This window comes from Miscanthus floridulus, chromosome 8 (genome assembly GCF_019320115.1).
Source record: "Miscanthus floridulus cultivar M001 chromosome 8, ASM1932011v1, whole genome shotgun sequence".
In the NCBI taxonomy this organism is placed as follows: Eukaryota; Viridiplantae; Streptophyta; class Magnoliopsida; order Poales; family Poaceae; genus Miscanthus; species Miscanthus floridulus.
This window is the reverse complement of record NC_089587.1, coordinates 15,113,943-15,129,383: the sequence shown is the minus strand read 5'-3', so window position 1 is coordinate 15,129,383 and position 15,441 is coordinate 15,113,943. Positions and strand designations below refer to the sequence as shown.

General features: G+C 44.3%; 2 protein-coding genes across 2 annotated transcripts; both read right to left on the bottom strand.

Annotated features, from left to right (window-relative positions):
• Nucleotides 1-1,013: 1,013 nt before the first annotated feature.
• Nucleotides 1,014-4,288, bottom strand: LOC136468616 (uncharacterized). The gene is made up of 4 exons (XM_066467119.1): nucleotides 4,203-4,288; nucleotides 3,127-3,769; nucleotides 1,335-3,037; nucleotides 1,014-1,245 (listed from the first exon to the last, which is right to left on the bottom strand). The coding sequence occupies exons 1-4, from the start codon at nucleotides 4,286-4,288 to the stop codon at nucleotides 1,014-1,016; spliced, it is 2,664 nt and encodes an 887-aa protein (XP_066323216.1).
• An 822-nt stretch (nucleotides 4,289-5,110) lies between these two features.
• Nucleotides 5,111-9,401, bottom strand: LOC136471192 (choline-phosphate cytidylyltransferase 1-like). Its single transcript, XM_066468935.1, has 8 exons — nucleotides 9,093-9,401; nucleotides 6,761-6,874; nucleotides 6,577-6,672; nucleotides 6,312-6,354; nucleotides 6,031-6,186; nucleotides 5,833-5,913; nucleotides 5,628-5,729; nucleotides 5,111-5,532 (listed from the first exon to the last, which is right to left on the bottom strand). Exons 1-8 carry the CDS (start codon nucleotides 9,323-9,325, stop codon nucleotides 5,386-5,388), a joined length of 972 nt encoding a protein of 323 aa, XP_066325032.1. The 5' UTR covers nucleotides 9,326-9,401; the 3' UTR covers nucleotides 5,111-5,385.
• Between the last annotated feature and the right edge of the window lie 6,040 nt (nucleotides 9,402-15,441).

Sequence of the window (15,441 nt, the reverse complement as noted above, 5' to 3'; positions counted from 1 at the left end):
TCCCCATGGCTTCAAGCTCGCAATCCACGCCGTTCGGAGCGTCGCACTCAGCCTACAGAGACGAACTTCGGATTCCAGAGCTCGAGCCCTACAGAGATGAAGCAGGATTCTTGCCATTGGTACCTTGCTCCAAGTGCGGAACCCTTCTCATCGGTCGCGTTTCACATAAGGAGGGCAGCAAGGGGAAGCGGTTCTACAAGTGTCCACTGTTGGAGCATGTAAGTTGTGGTGGAATTGCATCTCTTTTTTGGATGCGTTTTTTTGTTGATTTTTTCATCTCTAGTTTGCAGACCAATTATGCCTGTCGCACATACTACTTTGAAGAACACTATATCCCTTTGTTGGTCTCCAAAGGTGTTCTTCCTCGCCATTTCAGTCAGCTTAGAGGTCATGATGGCGTGGGGCTGGAGGTGATGAAGGATGACAAGGACATGTTGAAGGCCTGCCAAGGTGTTGATGCCTGCCAAGAACTGATGGAGAGTGCAGTCATTCATCTCAAAGATTCAGAGGCACTGCTTAAGGCATTAGTTGATAGCAATAGCAAATTGATGACAAAGATGGATAAGTTTGGAGAGAGACTGCTTGTAGTTGGTGCTGTAAAGGTGTTTATTTTAGTTTTGGTTTTGTTAGTGTTGTTGGTTAAGTGATGCATAACAACAGCTTATCATGTATCAAGCTATTAGCAGCTTATTTCAAAGACTCAATTTGTGAACCTTATCATGTATCAGTATGTAATCATGTATCCAGCATCTTATCTTGCATCTTCTTACAACAGAATTGTGTCACACTCATTTTTGAACTGGCATAACACATAATTGTATCATACTCAGGAATTAAGATAAATTGGCATAACACATAATAAAGTCAGCATGCCAATAAAGTCTAGCCTTCATAACAAGCTTACATATTAGTGTTCATAACACAGCAGCCATAAGCTGTGACTTTAAACGCAAAAGGGAAACATAGTCTGCCAACCCTAGGTTCAGTACACTGTCTTGCTTGTTTCCATACTCTTAGATCAACTTCTTCTTGTTGATCCTCTTGTTGGTCATCTCTTCTGAAACAGCCACTATCTTGCTTGTTTCCATACTCTCAGACTTCTTTTTCTTGGTTGTCTTGCTCACTTTGCTTGCCTTGGTTATCTTCTTGCTCAGGTCCTTCTTCATTCTTTTCCCTTTCTTTTTCTGCCTCATGTCAGCTGTTGGGGGGGAAGTTTCAGCAGCATACTCAAATGCCCTCTTGCGACTGTTAGACACATAAAACAATAGGAATGACAGAAAAAGGTGAGGAAACAAGTGACAATGCTGGGCTATTTCAAGACAGAGATTAAATACCTCCTAGTATTTGCTGATGGGTTGTTAGTCAGAGCTGGTGGTGCAACACTGATTTCTTGAGACAGAGCTGGTGCACCTTCAATTTGTGATTGTTGGGTGGATACAGTTGTTGCTGCAGCAGTGGTCTTCTTTGTCCTTGGTCTCTTTGCTGGTGGTGGTGCATCAAAGTCATACATAGTCTCATTGCATGTCTTCATCATGTGACCAAACTGACCACACCTCTTGCACTGTCTCTGGGAAGTTGACTTTCCACCTTCTTCAACACCTTTGATCCTCCTAGTTCTTGGACGGCCTGCAGCTCTCTTCAACAATGGGGGCCAAAGTTTGAAACCCATATCTACTTCAGGCCATTGATTCCTATCGGTCATGGGCTTGATCACATGTTCATATGCCTTCTTGAACTTATCAACTAAAAAGTAGTCATCCACATAGTCCTCAACACTTCTATTGCGCATTGAATGGATGAGACAGAGAGCATGAGTACATGGCAATCCAGAAATCTGCCACCTTTGATAGCTGCATGTTCTGCTCTCAAGATCCACAGTATGCCTCCAAGTTTTCAATTCTTTAGTAGTACCTTCAATCTCTGCAGTGTTGTTGGGCCCCCTATGTATGACATACTGCAAGTTTCTACTCATAGCATGAAGTTCTTTGGTGACTTGAGGCAAGATCTTGTCTGTCAACCTCAGTGACAATGCCCTTCTGATATCTTGCTTCTCCATGATCATTTGCCTAATCCTATCCAACAGAGGAATTAAGGCAAGGGACTTTTCATTCCTAATCCAACTGTTGAAAGTCTCTGCTATGTTGTTAGTAACATAGTCACATTTGCATGCATGGGAGAACCTCCATCTACACCACAAGTGCTTGTGGTTGTCCTCTATCCATTGCATTGCTCTTGGTGATGCAGCCTTCATGATGTTGTAATGGCGATCAAAGTGTCTTTGGTTGTAAGCCCTGCTGGCTGGCCACAAGTGCTTCTTGAACACTACACCTCTATACCTCTTATTGAAATTCTTCACTAGATGTCTCATGCACTCCCTATGTTCTACTCCATCTGAGAAGACAGAGGCAACTCCCTTATCTATACCTTTCCCTGCATCTGTGTAGATCACTAGGCCTAGAGGAGATCCAATGGCAACTTTTAGTTTCTCAAAAAACCACTGCCAGTTGTCAGCAGATTCTGACTCAAATACACCATATGCTACTGGAAAAAGCCAGTTGTGTCCATCCACAGCTGAAGCAGAAGCTAGTTGCCCTCTCCATCTCCCAGTTAGGTGGCTTGAGTCCACACCAAGGAAGGGTCTGCATCCATTCAAAAAACCTTGAACACAGCTGTTGAATGCCACAAACATCCTTGTGAACCTCATCTTCTTCCCAACCAGAGCCCACTCAATGTCCACAATGCTTCCTGGATTTGTCCTCTCCACCTCAGCCTTGAATCTGAAAACATCTTCAAAGCTGTCATCCCACTTGCCTTGAAGCTCTTCCAGAGCCATTGCCATTCCATCCCAAACAACATAGTATGAAAGTGTGATGTTGTACTTTTTCTCCAAAACCTTCTTCATTTGGGAAGCTCTAGCTGTTGGGTCATGCCTCAGGATGTTAATAACCCTGTCCCTCACCCAGTGATTGTTAGCCATGCAGTTTTTTTCTAGATTTGCTGTGGTAGCACAAGTATGTTTCTGATACATCTTCTTTATCTGCCAACAAGTAGACATCAATAAGTAAACATCATGATCATCAACAAAAGTCATCAATAAGTATACATCATTAAACATCATGAACAGACCTGCCAAGTTTTCCCATCCTGCAATTGAGAAGCATGTATCCTCCACTTGCACCTTTTCTTCTTGCTCTTGTATCCTTTGCAGTGCCCTCTATACCTTTTGGCTTCACTATAATGAGCTGTAATTTCAAATTCTTTTAGAACAGCATACTGTCTAATAGCCCTCTTAAAGGTGTCCCCATCCTCAAATGTGACACCACAAGCTATAGTTGGGTTCTCTAAGTTAGTAACATGCTCAGAAGTCTCACAACCAGCTTCATCATCAACTAACAAATCATCATGAACAAAAGAGTCAGAGTCAGCAGCTCCTTCTTCTTGGTCATCTTGTTGGTCTGCCATATATTGGTTCTCATCATTGATCCCAACATACTCCTCATCATCTTCTTCCCATGCCACATCATCATCAGCAGGCTTCTTGCCTCTTCCCTTTCTTCCTTGAGCAGGTATGGATTTCTCAGCTGATTCACTAGAGTAAGTTGAGTCAGCAGTGTCTGAATCACTCACTTCCTCGCTGAGAGACTCAACTTCCTGGGAACCTAAACTAGACATGGCTGCATCAACAGACTGGTTGTTCTGCCCACCATCATTACCAAGCAATGGGGGATCAATAGTAGCACATGCCTCATTATCCAAAGACACACTCTGACTAAATGAAACAGGAACTGTATCATAGAAACTCACAAACAAAGGTAGCCTCCTTAGCTCCCAATAGTTCTCAGTAGCATTCATCAAAGTTGAATCAGAGGTTAGACTAGTATAACTTTGCTTGTGCTTGTTAAAAAACACAAATTGAACCCCTGATTCTTCCCAGGACACACCCTTTTAGATACATCCGTAGTTAAATCCTTGAGATTAAGAGTGTCCCTATCCCGAATTAGCTGAAAATCTGTTGCACTGTGACCAACGTGCCTACCGTCATCGCAAACCTCATAGTAAGCTGGGACACGCACCGCTATCCGTATTGCAGAACTAATGTCCATCCTAAAACAAGAATTCGTGAAAACCCTAACTAAATCGTCCTCGATTTCATTGCAAGACAAGAACAACAAACAATTGGTGGAAGAGGGGAAAGTGCATACCCGTCAGGAACCCATGACAGATTCACCCCCTTCGACGGTGAATTGATGCTCGGGCGGAGCCGCTTCTGTTGCACCGGCAAAGCCATCTTCACGCATCCATGTAATGGCACGACGGCTACGATGGCGAGGGTGGAGTCGGGGGTGGCGGCGAGGGTAGCAGCTGCGGTTGGCGACGGAGAGTGGCGGTGAGGCCGTGAGGGAGAGTGTCTGCGAGGGAGAGTGGTGATGGCGGAAGGGAGAGTGGAGAAGACGAGCTGCGACGGCGTTGACCTGGTTTGGCTAGGGTTTGGCTCGACCTAGTCGGGTCTGGCTCAAACCTGGTCTGGCTCCACCAAGTCGGGTCTGGTCGACCAATGCCGGTCCACAGGGGCATCTGATGTCATTTTAGAAGGTTTCTCTCTCCCAAACTCTGAAAATCATTAAAATAATAATCGCGGTGTGCTGTGGCAAACATAATCGAATTCATAATGGTACTCAGCAAACGATGACGTTGGCGGTGTGTTACAGCAAAATATGCGTTTTCGTGATGTCCTGTGGCAAAAATTCCCAAAAGAAAATGAAGGCAACAAAGCAATTAGGATGGAGTAAGGCAACAGGCCAACAGAACAATTACACCTTAATTACCCGAAACAACTGACTTTGCAAGAACCCAAACAAGGGGCGCCGGAAATCGAAGATGCAAGCAGCCCGGCATTTCCCTTTCCGGACTGAGAGTCCAAGGCATCCGTCCCATGACCATGGAAGGTACCAAAGAATCCAAGGCGCTTTTGTTTGTCCAACACAAACAAAATTCCAAAATATTCCTCGTGTTGGAAACGACTGTGAATTCTGTTCTCGGCGACCTGGATGGTGACCTTGTGAGACGATGAATGCATTCATACATGTCAGGGGAAGGAAAAAAGACGAGATTTCAGCAATTTAACCACCTCGACTTCAACTTTATAGCCGTATATGTTCTAACCCAATGATAACAATCGAAATATGTATCCTGATGCAAGCCTTTCCACAGCTTTTACAACCACGCGTTGCCTGAACAAAACATCAAAGAAAAGCTAAAAGCATGGCAACCTGACCTACCTTTGACCGTATAAAGACCACCAACCAGAGAGGGGCGCATGACACGGCACACGGACTGACGAGACGATTTGCAACTACTAAAACCTTGAGTGTATGTACAGAGGTGCTATTCCTTGACGTCTTCAAAGACTTTGTCCTCGTCGTCTCCATTGGCTTCATCAGAATCGTAGCTGTCGTACTGTAGGAGGCTGCTAAAGTCGCTGGATTGTGCCTTGATGAGCCTCTCCTGGATCCTCTCCTTGATGGCTGTCCCCTGAGGGAGTTTTGGAAACAAGAATAGACGAATGAGCAGTGGATTCCTAAATAAAGCATACGCTCTATGCTAAGGGTGGTTAGAGGGTAACTCACCATTGAGTGGCACCCTTCCTCAAACTTCTCTAAGAAACCAGCCACCCAGCGGTCTGCATTTTCCACCCACTCTTCCTGGAGCAGCTTTGCAACCAGGTTCCACTGTAAATGAACAGGAGTATTTCAGAAGGCTAATCAACAAAAGAGCACCTTCCCAGTTAAAATCGTATGATGGCGGTAAAAACATGATGGTAGATGCAAATACCTTCTCCCCTACTTTTTCTTGGTGCTGTTTCACTTTGTCACGCAGGTTTTTAAGTCCCATGTTAACTCGCAGACGTTTTTCCTGTTAAGACATATAAGGGTCAGTTGGACAAGCACAACAAAAACGATACTACCAGACTAATATCAAACAATGCAATTATTGGATATTTGGGTATAGCTTTGGGTTTGTATCACATACCTTGACATAACTAACACCAAGATCCTTTCTAGTGTAGCCCCTGGCCAGATTCCGCATAACATACTCATTATAATCTTTCACAATCCGCATTATAATATCCGATGTTGATATCCCATCAGTGCGCTGAGTCTCCTTAAACTTACCAAGTTTTTTTACCTGATAAAGCAACGTTGTCATTAGTTATTGTCACAAAACCACAGATCAAAATATTATTTAATAATTGATACTGTTAGTATCGAGATTATAAATTTATTTCTTAATCTGGACCTTAAACAACTCACATGTTCATAAACATCTTTACCAGCTCCACTAGCATCAGCATACCTGTCTTGGTTCAAATAGGAAAAATAGGGTACAGATTAACCAAATATACTTAGATTTCAAACCCAGCATCGTGTAGACCAAAGCCTTTGAATATAATATGAACTCTAAAATGGTGAAAAATGCATTGCAATAATGATGGCCATATGTATCATCTCAGGCAGTTCCTTGGAAATATTTACTGCGTAATGAAGCCATCAAATCTTTTTTAGAAAGAGTGCTTACGGCAGAGAATCATGAGCAACAAAATCAATGTTATGCTTATCCAAGAACTCTTCTGTCACCACCCATGGAGCATCTGGAATGACTTCATCAACCCACCTGGAATGCAGAATAATATATAAGGTACAATTATGGCACTAATAAGAGTATAAGACATAAGTATAACAAAGCATGAGAGAGCGGTTACTTGCAATGACGAAGTGACTCATATCGCTCATCCTCAGTCATTACAGTTCTTCCTTTGAATTTGTGTGTCAACTCATCATTGCAGCATCCAACAAGAAGATATGTGTTTGGAAACCTGCAGATTTGAAAGTACTTATTCAGTAGGAGAGAATGTTTTAATAGTGCTTAAGCACAGATGTTAACAAAGGCCAATGGCAGTTCAAAGTTATATGCACAGCACAGATGTGAACAAGGCAAATGGCAGTTAAAAGTTATATGCACAGCACAGATGTTAACAAGGCCAATGGCAGTTCAAAGTTAGATGCACTCATTTCACTAAATAAGAACAAAAAAAGGGCTGTTTCAGTGTTACACTAGATTAAGGTAATACTGTCACTACGAAGTAACCTTTAAAGATCTAAATAACGCTTCACACTTAAGAAACTGATAAAGGCCAGTAGGCCACATGGCTGCTTATGAAAGGTACTGCAGGAACCCGAATGGATTTGTTTGTTCCTCTCCCTGCACGCCACAAGTACCTAAAGTTCTGATACATGGATAAATTTGAGGAAAAGATTGAATGTAATAAAGATAACATAATTGCAAGAGTAACTTTGCCAGATTGAATCTTTTTGCAGAAAACGGAATTAATTACCAGAATTACTTCCACTGCAGGTGACTGATTTTTCACTTGTGCATCAGTCACCCGCCCACGCACGCCAGCACGCCCCCAACTCACGTGCCCGCCCGCCCGCAAGCGTCTTCTACGTCCCTCCCTCCCTCCCTCCCTCTCTCTCTCTCTCTCCCCGGCGCCTGGCGAGATCCTCGGCGGCGAGCCACAGCGAGCTGCTTCCCGGCGAGCCCCGAAGAGCTCCTTCTCGCGCCCCACCCGTGCCATGAATGGCGGCTTCAGGCGGATCCGGCAGCGGCCATGGTGGATCCGGCGAGGTACGCCCTCCTCCTCCTCCTCCTCCTCCTCTTCCACCTCCTCCTCCCGTGTTAGGGTTCCGGCGAGCCTCTCCCTTCTTCCCAAACTCCGGCGGCCGTAGAAGGAAAGGGTGTTGGGGTAGGAAGGCCGGCCAGGCGGTGGGGAGACCGGCGGGCGGTTTAGGGACCCTGACGGTGGAGGCGGCCGAGCCAGGTAGGGGTGGTGGAGCTCCGGCGAAGCCCTAACGCGCCGCGGCGGGGCAGTGGGCGGCGGCGGGGGCGAGGACGAGGACGAGGACGAGAGCGCGGCCGACGGCGAGGAAGAAGAGGACCAGGCGGGCGAGTGCGAAGACCAGGCGGGTTGGGATGTTGAAGACGACTGCCGCACGTTGGATTAGGATCCAACGGCTCTCACCGTCGCCTGATGGATATGCAATGTTTCAGGCGACTGTGCCTGAGACACACCCATTAATTACGCATGCTACTTATAGTTACTCTTACTCAAATTCGTATGGACCCACTATGGTAGGTATAGCCAAATAGGGAATGTGGAATTCATCAGAAACCACAAATCGATTCAGACAGACTGGCAAATTTCCATAGAACAGACTCATTTCACTACATCATGAATGAGTGCTACTGATATCTCAAAGAATAAAAACCAGGAAGCGGACTCCATTCTGCTGCCCATCTCAATAATTAGAAGATGTTCAAGCATCCTAGCTACAAAACAATGCATGACAATTTTTACCCAAGCAAGACAATCATAGTAGCCTCTGAGTGAAAAAAAGTTCAATTACCCAAGCACTCTGAACTCTGAAGCAACACAACAGGCTAAAGGGAAGTGCATGAATGATTCCGAATCGGACTGCACTAAGGACTAAGGAGGAAATAGATGCTTTAAGACGAAACGATCCAGTCATATCACATCAGGTAGGAGTATAAGATACTAAGAATGGACCTGCAATTCTCACCAAACAACTCATCTAATTGCCCAAAAAGGATTACTAAAGCAATATTGCACATCAAGCAGCCAACTAAGCCGCAGACAACACTAAATCGGATTTCAATCAACTACAGCAATATTTACACAAATGGGCATCGCTCGTGGTAATTTACTATTTTACTCACAGAAAGCCATTCTGGAACTGCTAAACGCGTGGGACAATTCATCACAAAATTGCCACAAAGAGAAGAAGGGGAAGTAACGACAACTCAACGCCAATCTCGCACCGAACTGCCTAATGAAGCGCGATCCAGACGCTACCGCAAGCGCTGCTAACGCAGCGACCATTGCACGCTAGCACGCAACGGCGCCCGGCCCCATACCAGCGCGAGGGGCAGATCGAGGCAGTTCAATTCGACCGGAGACGGCAGGCCCAGTAGGCGGAGGAGGAGGAAGCAGGGGGTGGGGTCGGTGTTCTCACAGCTTCTTGGCCTGCTCGAGCGACTTGGCGTGGCCGAAGTGAAAGAGGTCGTAGATGCCGTCGGCGTAGACCCGGATCGACCTGTCCGTGGGCACGCCCCCTTCGCCGGCGCCAATGGTGGCGGCGTGGTCGACTTCGGCGACGTCCCCTTCGGCCTCCTTCCAGTCCTCCTCCTCCTCCTGCGAGGACTCCGGCCTCGCCCGCGCCGCCTCGGCCTTCGCAAAGTCGGCCATGTGAGGGAGGGGGAAGGGGAGGGGGACGGGAGGGGCGAGCTTCGGAAAGGGAAAGGGGAGCGGAGCGCATCGGACTTGAGAACCTCCACCGAGCTGAGGGAAACGGCTGGAGGGTACATGTAGGTTTCGGGCCCGATCGTCTGTGCCACTGTGAGGTGGGTCCAGAGGTGACGCTGCGGGCCCGGATGTGACCCTTTGGGCCCATGTCAGGCCCATTCGGTATTTTTTCCTTGCGAGGTCAGATCACCATGGTGCACCATGATGATGCGAGGACATCATACATGTGCATCACAAATAATCTATGAAAAATAATGGTCCTGGGGGATTGCTTTTATCAGAAATAAAAAACGGTTACCCAGCTGTTGACATAAAATGTGACGCGCTGTGCCTCACACACAGCAAGCCGAAAAGCGTAGCTTCAATCGGGTTTCCGGGTGTTTCGTGATCCGGAAGCGTGCCAGTCAGTTTGACCTGAAAACTAACAAGGGATAAAACAATTAAATGTCAAACCGGAACATGTCGGGTAATACCGGACAGTTCCACATATACGGCCCTGAAGCCACTTACAACGACATACGGCTATAGAGAGCTGTCTGCCAACAAGTTCATAAACCATTCGGCTAACCGTAAGGTGAATGCACGTAAAGACCTAATTGCCGAATGCATGTGCATGGGAAGACATGTTTGAACAAGTGAAATTAATTATGAGTTAATGCATAACCAAGCTCGGCAATCCAGCCGAATTGGGGTCCACGAAGAAGGAACGTACAAATAAAAACGATTAAACTAAACCAAAACCTGCATCTGCCGCACGACACCTAGTTTCGTTAGAGCTTAAACGTGATTAACATGCATGAACCCGCAACATGTAACAATCTAGATTAAAGCAATTCAGCCATTATGAGCATGTTATCTATTTAGCAATGATCGTTGAAGCACGAATAAAACCACGAAAGAGATAAGGCCGAACAATATCAATCTAGATTGGGCAGAAGTGTGTTACAAATATATGAAAGGTTTAAAACATGCAACACTGGATAACTTAATGAATCTATTTAGATTTGCCATATCTAATATAGAGCCGATAACTATCTCGCTTTCACTAAGCATATTGAGCAAACGCCTGCCGCACGGTATTTACTCATAAACAAAGCATAAGCGAAGACTTCTTGATTGTCAAGCAAAGATCCGCCGCACGACCATTGAAAACAAACAAGACTACTCGCATCACGTCTAAATCCACCGCATGATACTAAACATGATAACAAGGTTGTCGGAACTTACGGAGGTCGACGGATCGATGATTCCTCTCGAAGAACTCGACGACACGACAAAAGGACTCGAAAGTTGGCACGGGGCCGGTTGTATTGATTTGGTTGTGAACCCTTATTACAATGGTCGAGGGTCAATATTTATACCCTAGACAAAATGTGAGTCCTAAAGGACTACGATTTACAAAGGAACTTCTAAACAAACTTGGAAACTTACGATTCCTTACCCTAAACTTATAGATTTCTTTATTAATACAACTCTCATCTTTCCGATCGGTCTTGCCTGCCATCTTCTGTTTTCCCGAATGGAGTTACCGCCTTCCAGAGTAACCGACCGCACAAGCATTTAGCCGACCGCTTGTGTTGTTTGCCGAACACCCTTCTTCCCGCATGTGGGTCTACCTGTCATCTTCCAGAATCGACCAAAATCCAGTGTTAACACATGCCCCCTCAATTTCGGGATAAAAGTTGTTTTATTCTGAAATTGACCACAAGCTCTTTCATCCTCCTAGGTCATCACCGTTCAAAACCGCAGCCGCTGCCCAAAAATTCAAGCTTTCAGCGCAACTTCGGACCTCCTTCAAATCTTCAATGGCGACCCAAGATGAAATCCCAGAGGTAAACTTTACTTATATTCGGCAACTTTCATCTTATCCTCCTGCTCTTCTTCTGATTTACTCTCCTTTGATTTCAATCGTCTTCTAAAGGAATACAAGAGCCAGATTTTGATCCCCTATGCTGCCAACCCCGACTCCTATTTCCTCGGCCCAATGGGAAATCCTGACGCTTCTGAAATTATTGAGAAGGAAACCCAAAGAATTCCTTTCAAGTCTGGGATTACCTCGTCAAACCGATGGCCAAACACGTTCAAAAATTGGCCATTTCCCCCAATCACCGGATGGCGTAACTGGTACAGGAGAATGCTGGAGAAAAGCAGCAGCCACTGGGAAAGTCAGGACATCAGTCATTGTCTGGAATTATCTTTAGCAGAGACACCCAGGAATGACTCCCTTCTGATAGCAGCTTCTCATTTTTGGTCTGACGCCATCAATGCCTTTATCTTTGGTCATGGTATTATGACCATCACTCTAGCCGATGTATTCATGATGACTGGCTTGAATGTGTCATTGCCAGTATATCTCTACAAATACAAGAGCAAAAGTAACCAAAGAGCCGTCAGCTCTGGATGTGGATGGGTCAGACATATTCAGAACTACATGAATGCATCTGGCGCCGTCTCTGACAAAGAGTTGAAAGCCTTCATGAATATGTGGCTATGCAGATTCATCTTCTGTGGAAAATCCAATGAACCAACCCTGAATCATATGGTAATGGCTGAAGACTTAGCTGCAGGCACTCAGATCCCACTAGGCAAATATCTCTTAGGGTCTGCTTATCATATGATGCATCAGATCACCCTTCAAATGCGCCAAGGTGGAGAAATTTCTTGTGTGAATGGCCCCTGGTGGCTAATTCAAATGTGGCTCCAACTATATATGCATCAGATAACCCCTGTGAGCCTCTTCAACCTAAGTTTCCCCTCAGTTAACTATGCTGAAGGCAGCACAACAAAGGTTAAGGCTTGTCAGACTTATGGGGAAGCAGCAGCATCTATAAGCATTGATATAGACATTGATCATTTCTTCAAGCTATTTTTCAAAGGATTCGGCAATGTGCTCTGGTTTTCTTACAGAGAAAATGAAGATCTGACTTTGCCCTGCAAGTTTAGCTATGAAATTGGTTGTTCAGGCCAAGAATCCACAGAGATTTTCAACTCCTTTATCAAACCTTGCACTTTGCCAGCCGAATTTCATCATGGGAGATTAGTACAATCCACCTATGAATTCTATTATCCAAACATGATGGCCAGACAATTAGGATGTGGCCAACTGCCTCCAAAATTCCTCTTCTCAACAATCATAAAGTCAAGGGAAGTAATAACAGAAGGAATGGAAGCCAAGAAGGTCTTTGAATTAGGATGGGAATTGCCAATATACGAACCATCTCCATTTGGGCTAATAGATGTTGCTCATCCCTTCTTTGTTTCTTGGTGGCAAGAATGGCATGCTCATATCTTCAATATATCAGTTCATTCTTTATGCAAAAACTTGCAACCCGATTTTGCTTCTGACAGTGAGGTAATTTCATTATGCTCATCATTTCTTGTTCTTGAATTCACTTCTCATTTTAACATCTGGTCATGCACAGGATCTTGAGTTTACTCCCCCAACCAAAGCAATCCAGTACTATTCGGCTGGTCCCAAGCCTGCCCTGGGGTTTGATGCTCCAGACTTAAAGGAATTCATGAAAACTTCTGCAACTTTGGATTTAGCACCTCTAAAGGCACTCATGAGAACTCCTGCTACTTCAGCTGCTGCATCTTCAAGAGGGAAAAGCAAAAGGAAAACACCTAAAAGTTTTCTCTTACCCAAAAAACCAAGGACCAAGAAAGCCAGATTATCCCTTAAGGCATGAATCTTTTATTTTCTTATCAGGTCAACAATCTCACTTAGCAGTAAGCCTGACTACCTCTATATTCATTACTTCCATTGTAGCCACAAGTCGAAATTCCCACACTGGGCAATACCTCAGCGTCTGCAGAACCAACCCCTGAAGTTCCTACTGAAGATGAAGAAATTCATGATAGCGAAATTTCAGAGACTCATGAAGCTGAAGGTTCAAAGGCTCATAAACCTGATGAGACTATAGGTAACATTGTTCAACCAATTCTCCTTTTCTTTCTTTTTAATAACATCTACTCTCTTATGCTCATTATCATTTACTTCACTGAAAATAGATGAAATCTTAGATGAACTGGCAAGGAAAACCTCTCCTGATCAAGCTCCAAACCTGTCCCCTCTGAATCTTCAGCCAAGTTCCCCAGCAAGCCAGGGTATAACCCATCCTGATGATCAATCATCTCAGCAGGTAATCCTTTGTTTTACACTATATTTTAGCAAAATTACCCAATCGGATAACACCTTCTTTCTTTTCTTTTCTTTAGAAGAACATCGCTAAACCGACCACCAGTTACTCCTTCTCTATTGAGGATTACATCATTGAGAAAGGTGAAGAGATTACTTCCCATCAATCCTTATCGCTGGAAAATCAGTCCCGGCTAAAAGAGGTGATCATTCTGCTAAACAAGGATATCATCAGTCTGGTTCAGGATGTAGACCAGATAAAAGACCTCTTTGAACTTATTGATCAAGATATCCCATCTGCTCTCAAGGCTCCCCTAGAATCTGCAGTCCATCTTGACGACCATTTTGCTATGGTGAGAAGGGCAACCAAAAATATATCTTCGAGGACCGCTCTGCAGAAGGATAGATCTCTGAAAAAACTGGAGATTAAAGATCTTCACTCTCATATCCAGACTACGAGAAATTCCTTGGCAACCTTGGAGCCTGAACTGAAAGCCATGGAGGATGAAAAAAGCAGACTAGAAGCTCAACTAGCCGAACTGAATGCCAAAATTCAGTCTCACAGGGCCCATATAACTAACTTGCCGAAGAACATAGAAGCAGCTTCACTAAAGATAGCTTCGACCATCAAAGAAGATCAGCAGATCAAAACTAAGTTATCCAGCATCCAGAGTTCTGAAGATGAAGATCAAAAAGTGCTAGATAACGTTAGCCGAATCAGGACTGAGGCCATAGAGGCAATCAATCATCTTCTAAACCAATAGACATTGGATTTGTAATAAACTTAAGTGTGATATCTTCTTTCCCTTGATTAACCAGCTTTATGTTTATTTATTTTATTCATTCGAAAGCAATCGGCCCCTTTCCCTTAAATTACTCGATTAGAATGTAGCCGATTGTCTCCATTCTTCTGATAGCCAAACGAATCCAATTCAAACATTGTGAGGGTATAACCGAACAATGTTGGCTCCAACAAACCAGGGAGATATTCAAGCGACGTTCGACTTAAACCATGCCTGGCCCAGTCCAGTAACGGCCCAACCGAAAGGAAAAAAACCTACTCCGCCGTTCGGGATTCAACAAATAGTGCCGAGATTTGGTACATGAGTAATATACACATAAGCAAAGTTTTTCTGCAGCCGAATACCTTGTTTCCGGGTCTAACAGCTTTCGGCTAAGATAAGCTATGACTCTTTCTTTTTCTTCAAACTCTTGCATAAGGGCCGATCCTATTGTTAGGCTGTCGGCCGCCACATACAACTTAAAAGGCTTGTTAAGTTGTGGAGGTACCAGCACAGGTGGTGCCTTCATATATTGCTTGATCTCATCAAAAGCCTTTTGTTGCACGTCGCCCCATACAAATTTTTGATCTTTCTTGAGCTTTAATAACGGAGAAAAGGGTAAAACGCTCTCTGATAGATTGGATATGAATCTTCTTACAAAGTTGATTTTGCCTAACAATGATTGTAATTCTGTGAGATTCGTTGGCGGCACAACTTTGTCTATTGCTTCCATGCTCTTTTTCCCAACTTCAATTCCCCCTTTATGAACTAAAAATCCCAAAAACTCACCAGCCGAAACTCCAAAGGCACATTTGTTTGGATTCATCTTCAAACCATGCTTTCTTGTGCACTCTAGAGTTTTTCTTAAATCGGCTAAATGTCTTTCATGATTTCTAGACTTGACTACTACATCATCGATGTATATTTCTACAATCTTGCCGATCAGCTCATGAAAAATATAATTCATAGCTCTTTGATAAGTTGCACCGGCATTCTTTAATCCAAACGTCATGACTATCCATTTAAACAAACCAATATGACCAGGACATCTGAAAGCTATTTTTGAAATATCTTCTATTGCCATAAAAATTTGATTATAGCCAGCATTACCATCCATAAAACTAATGACTTCATATCCT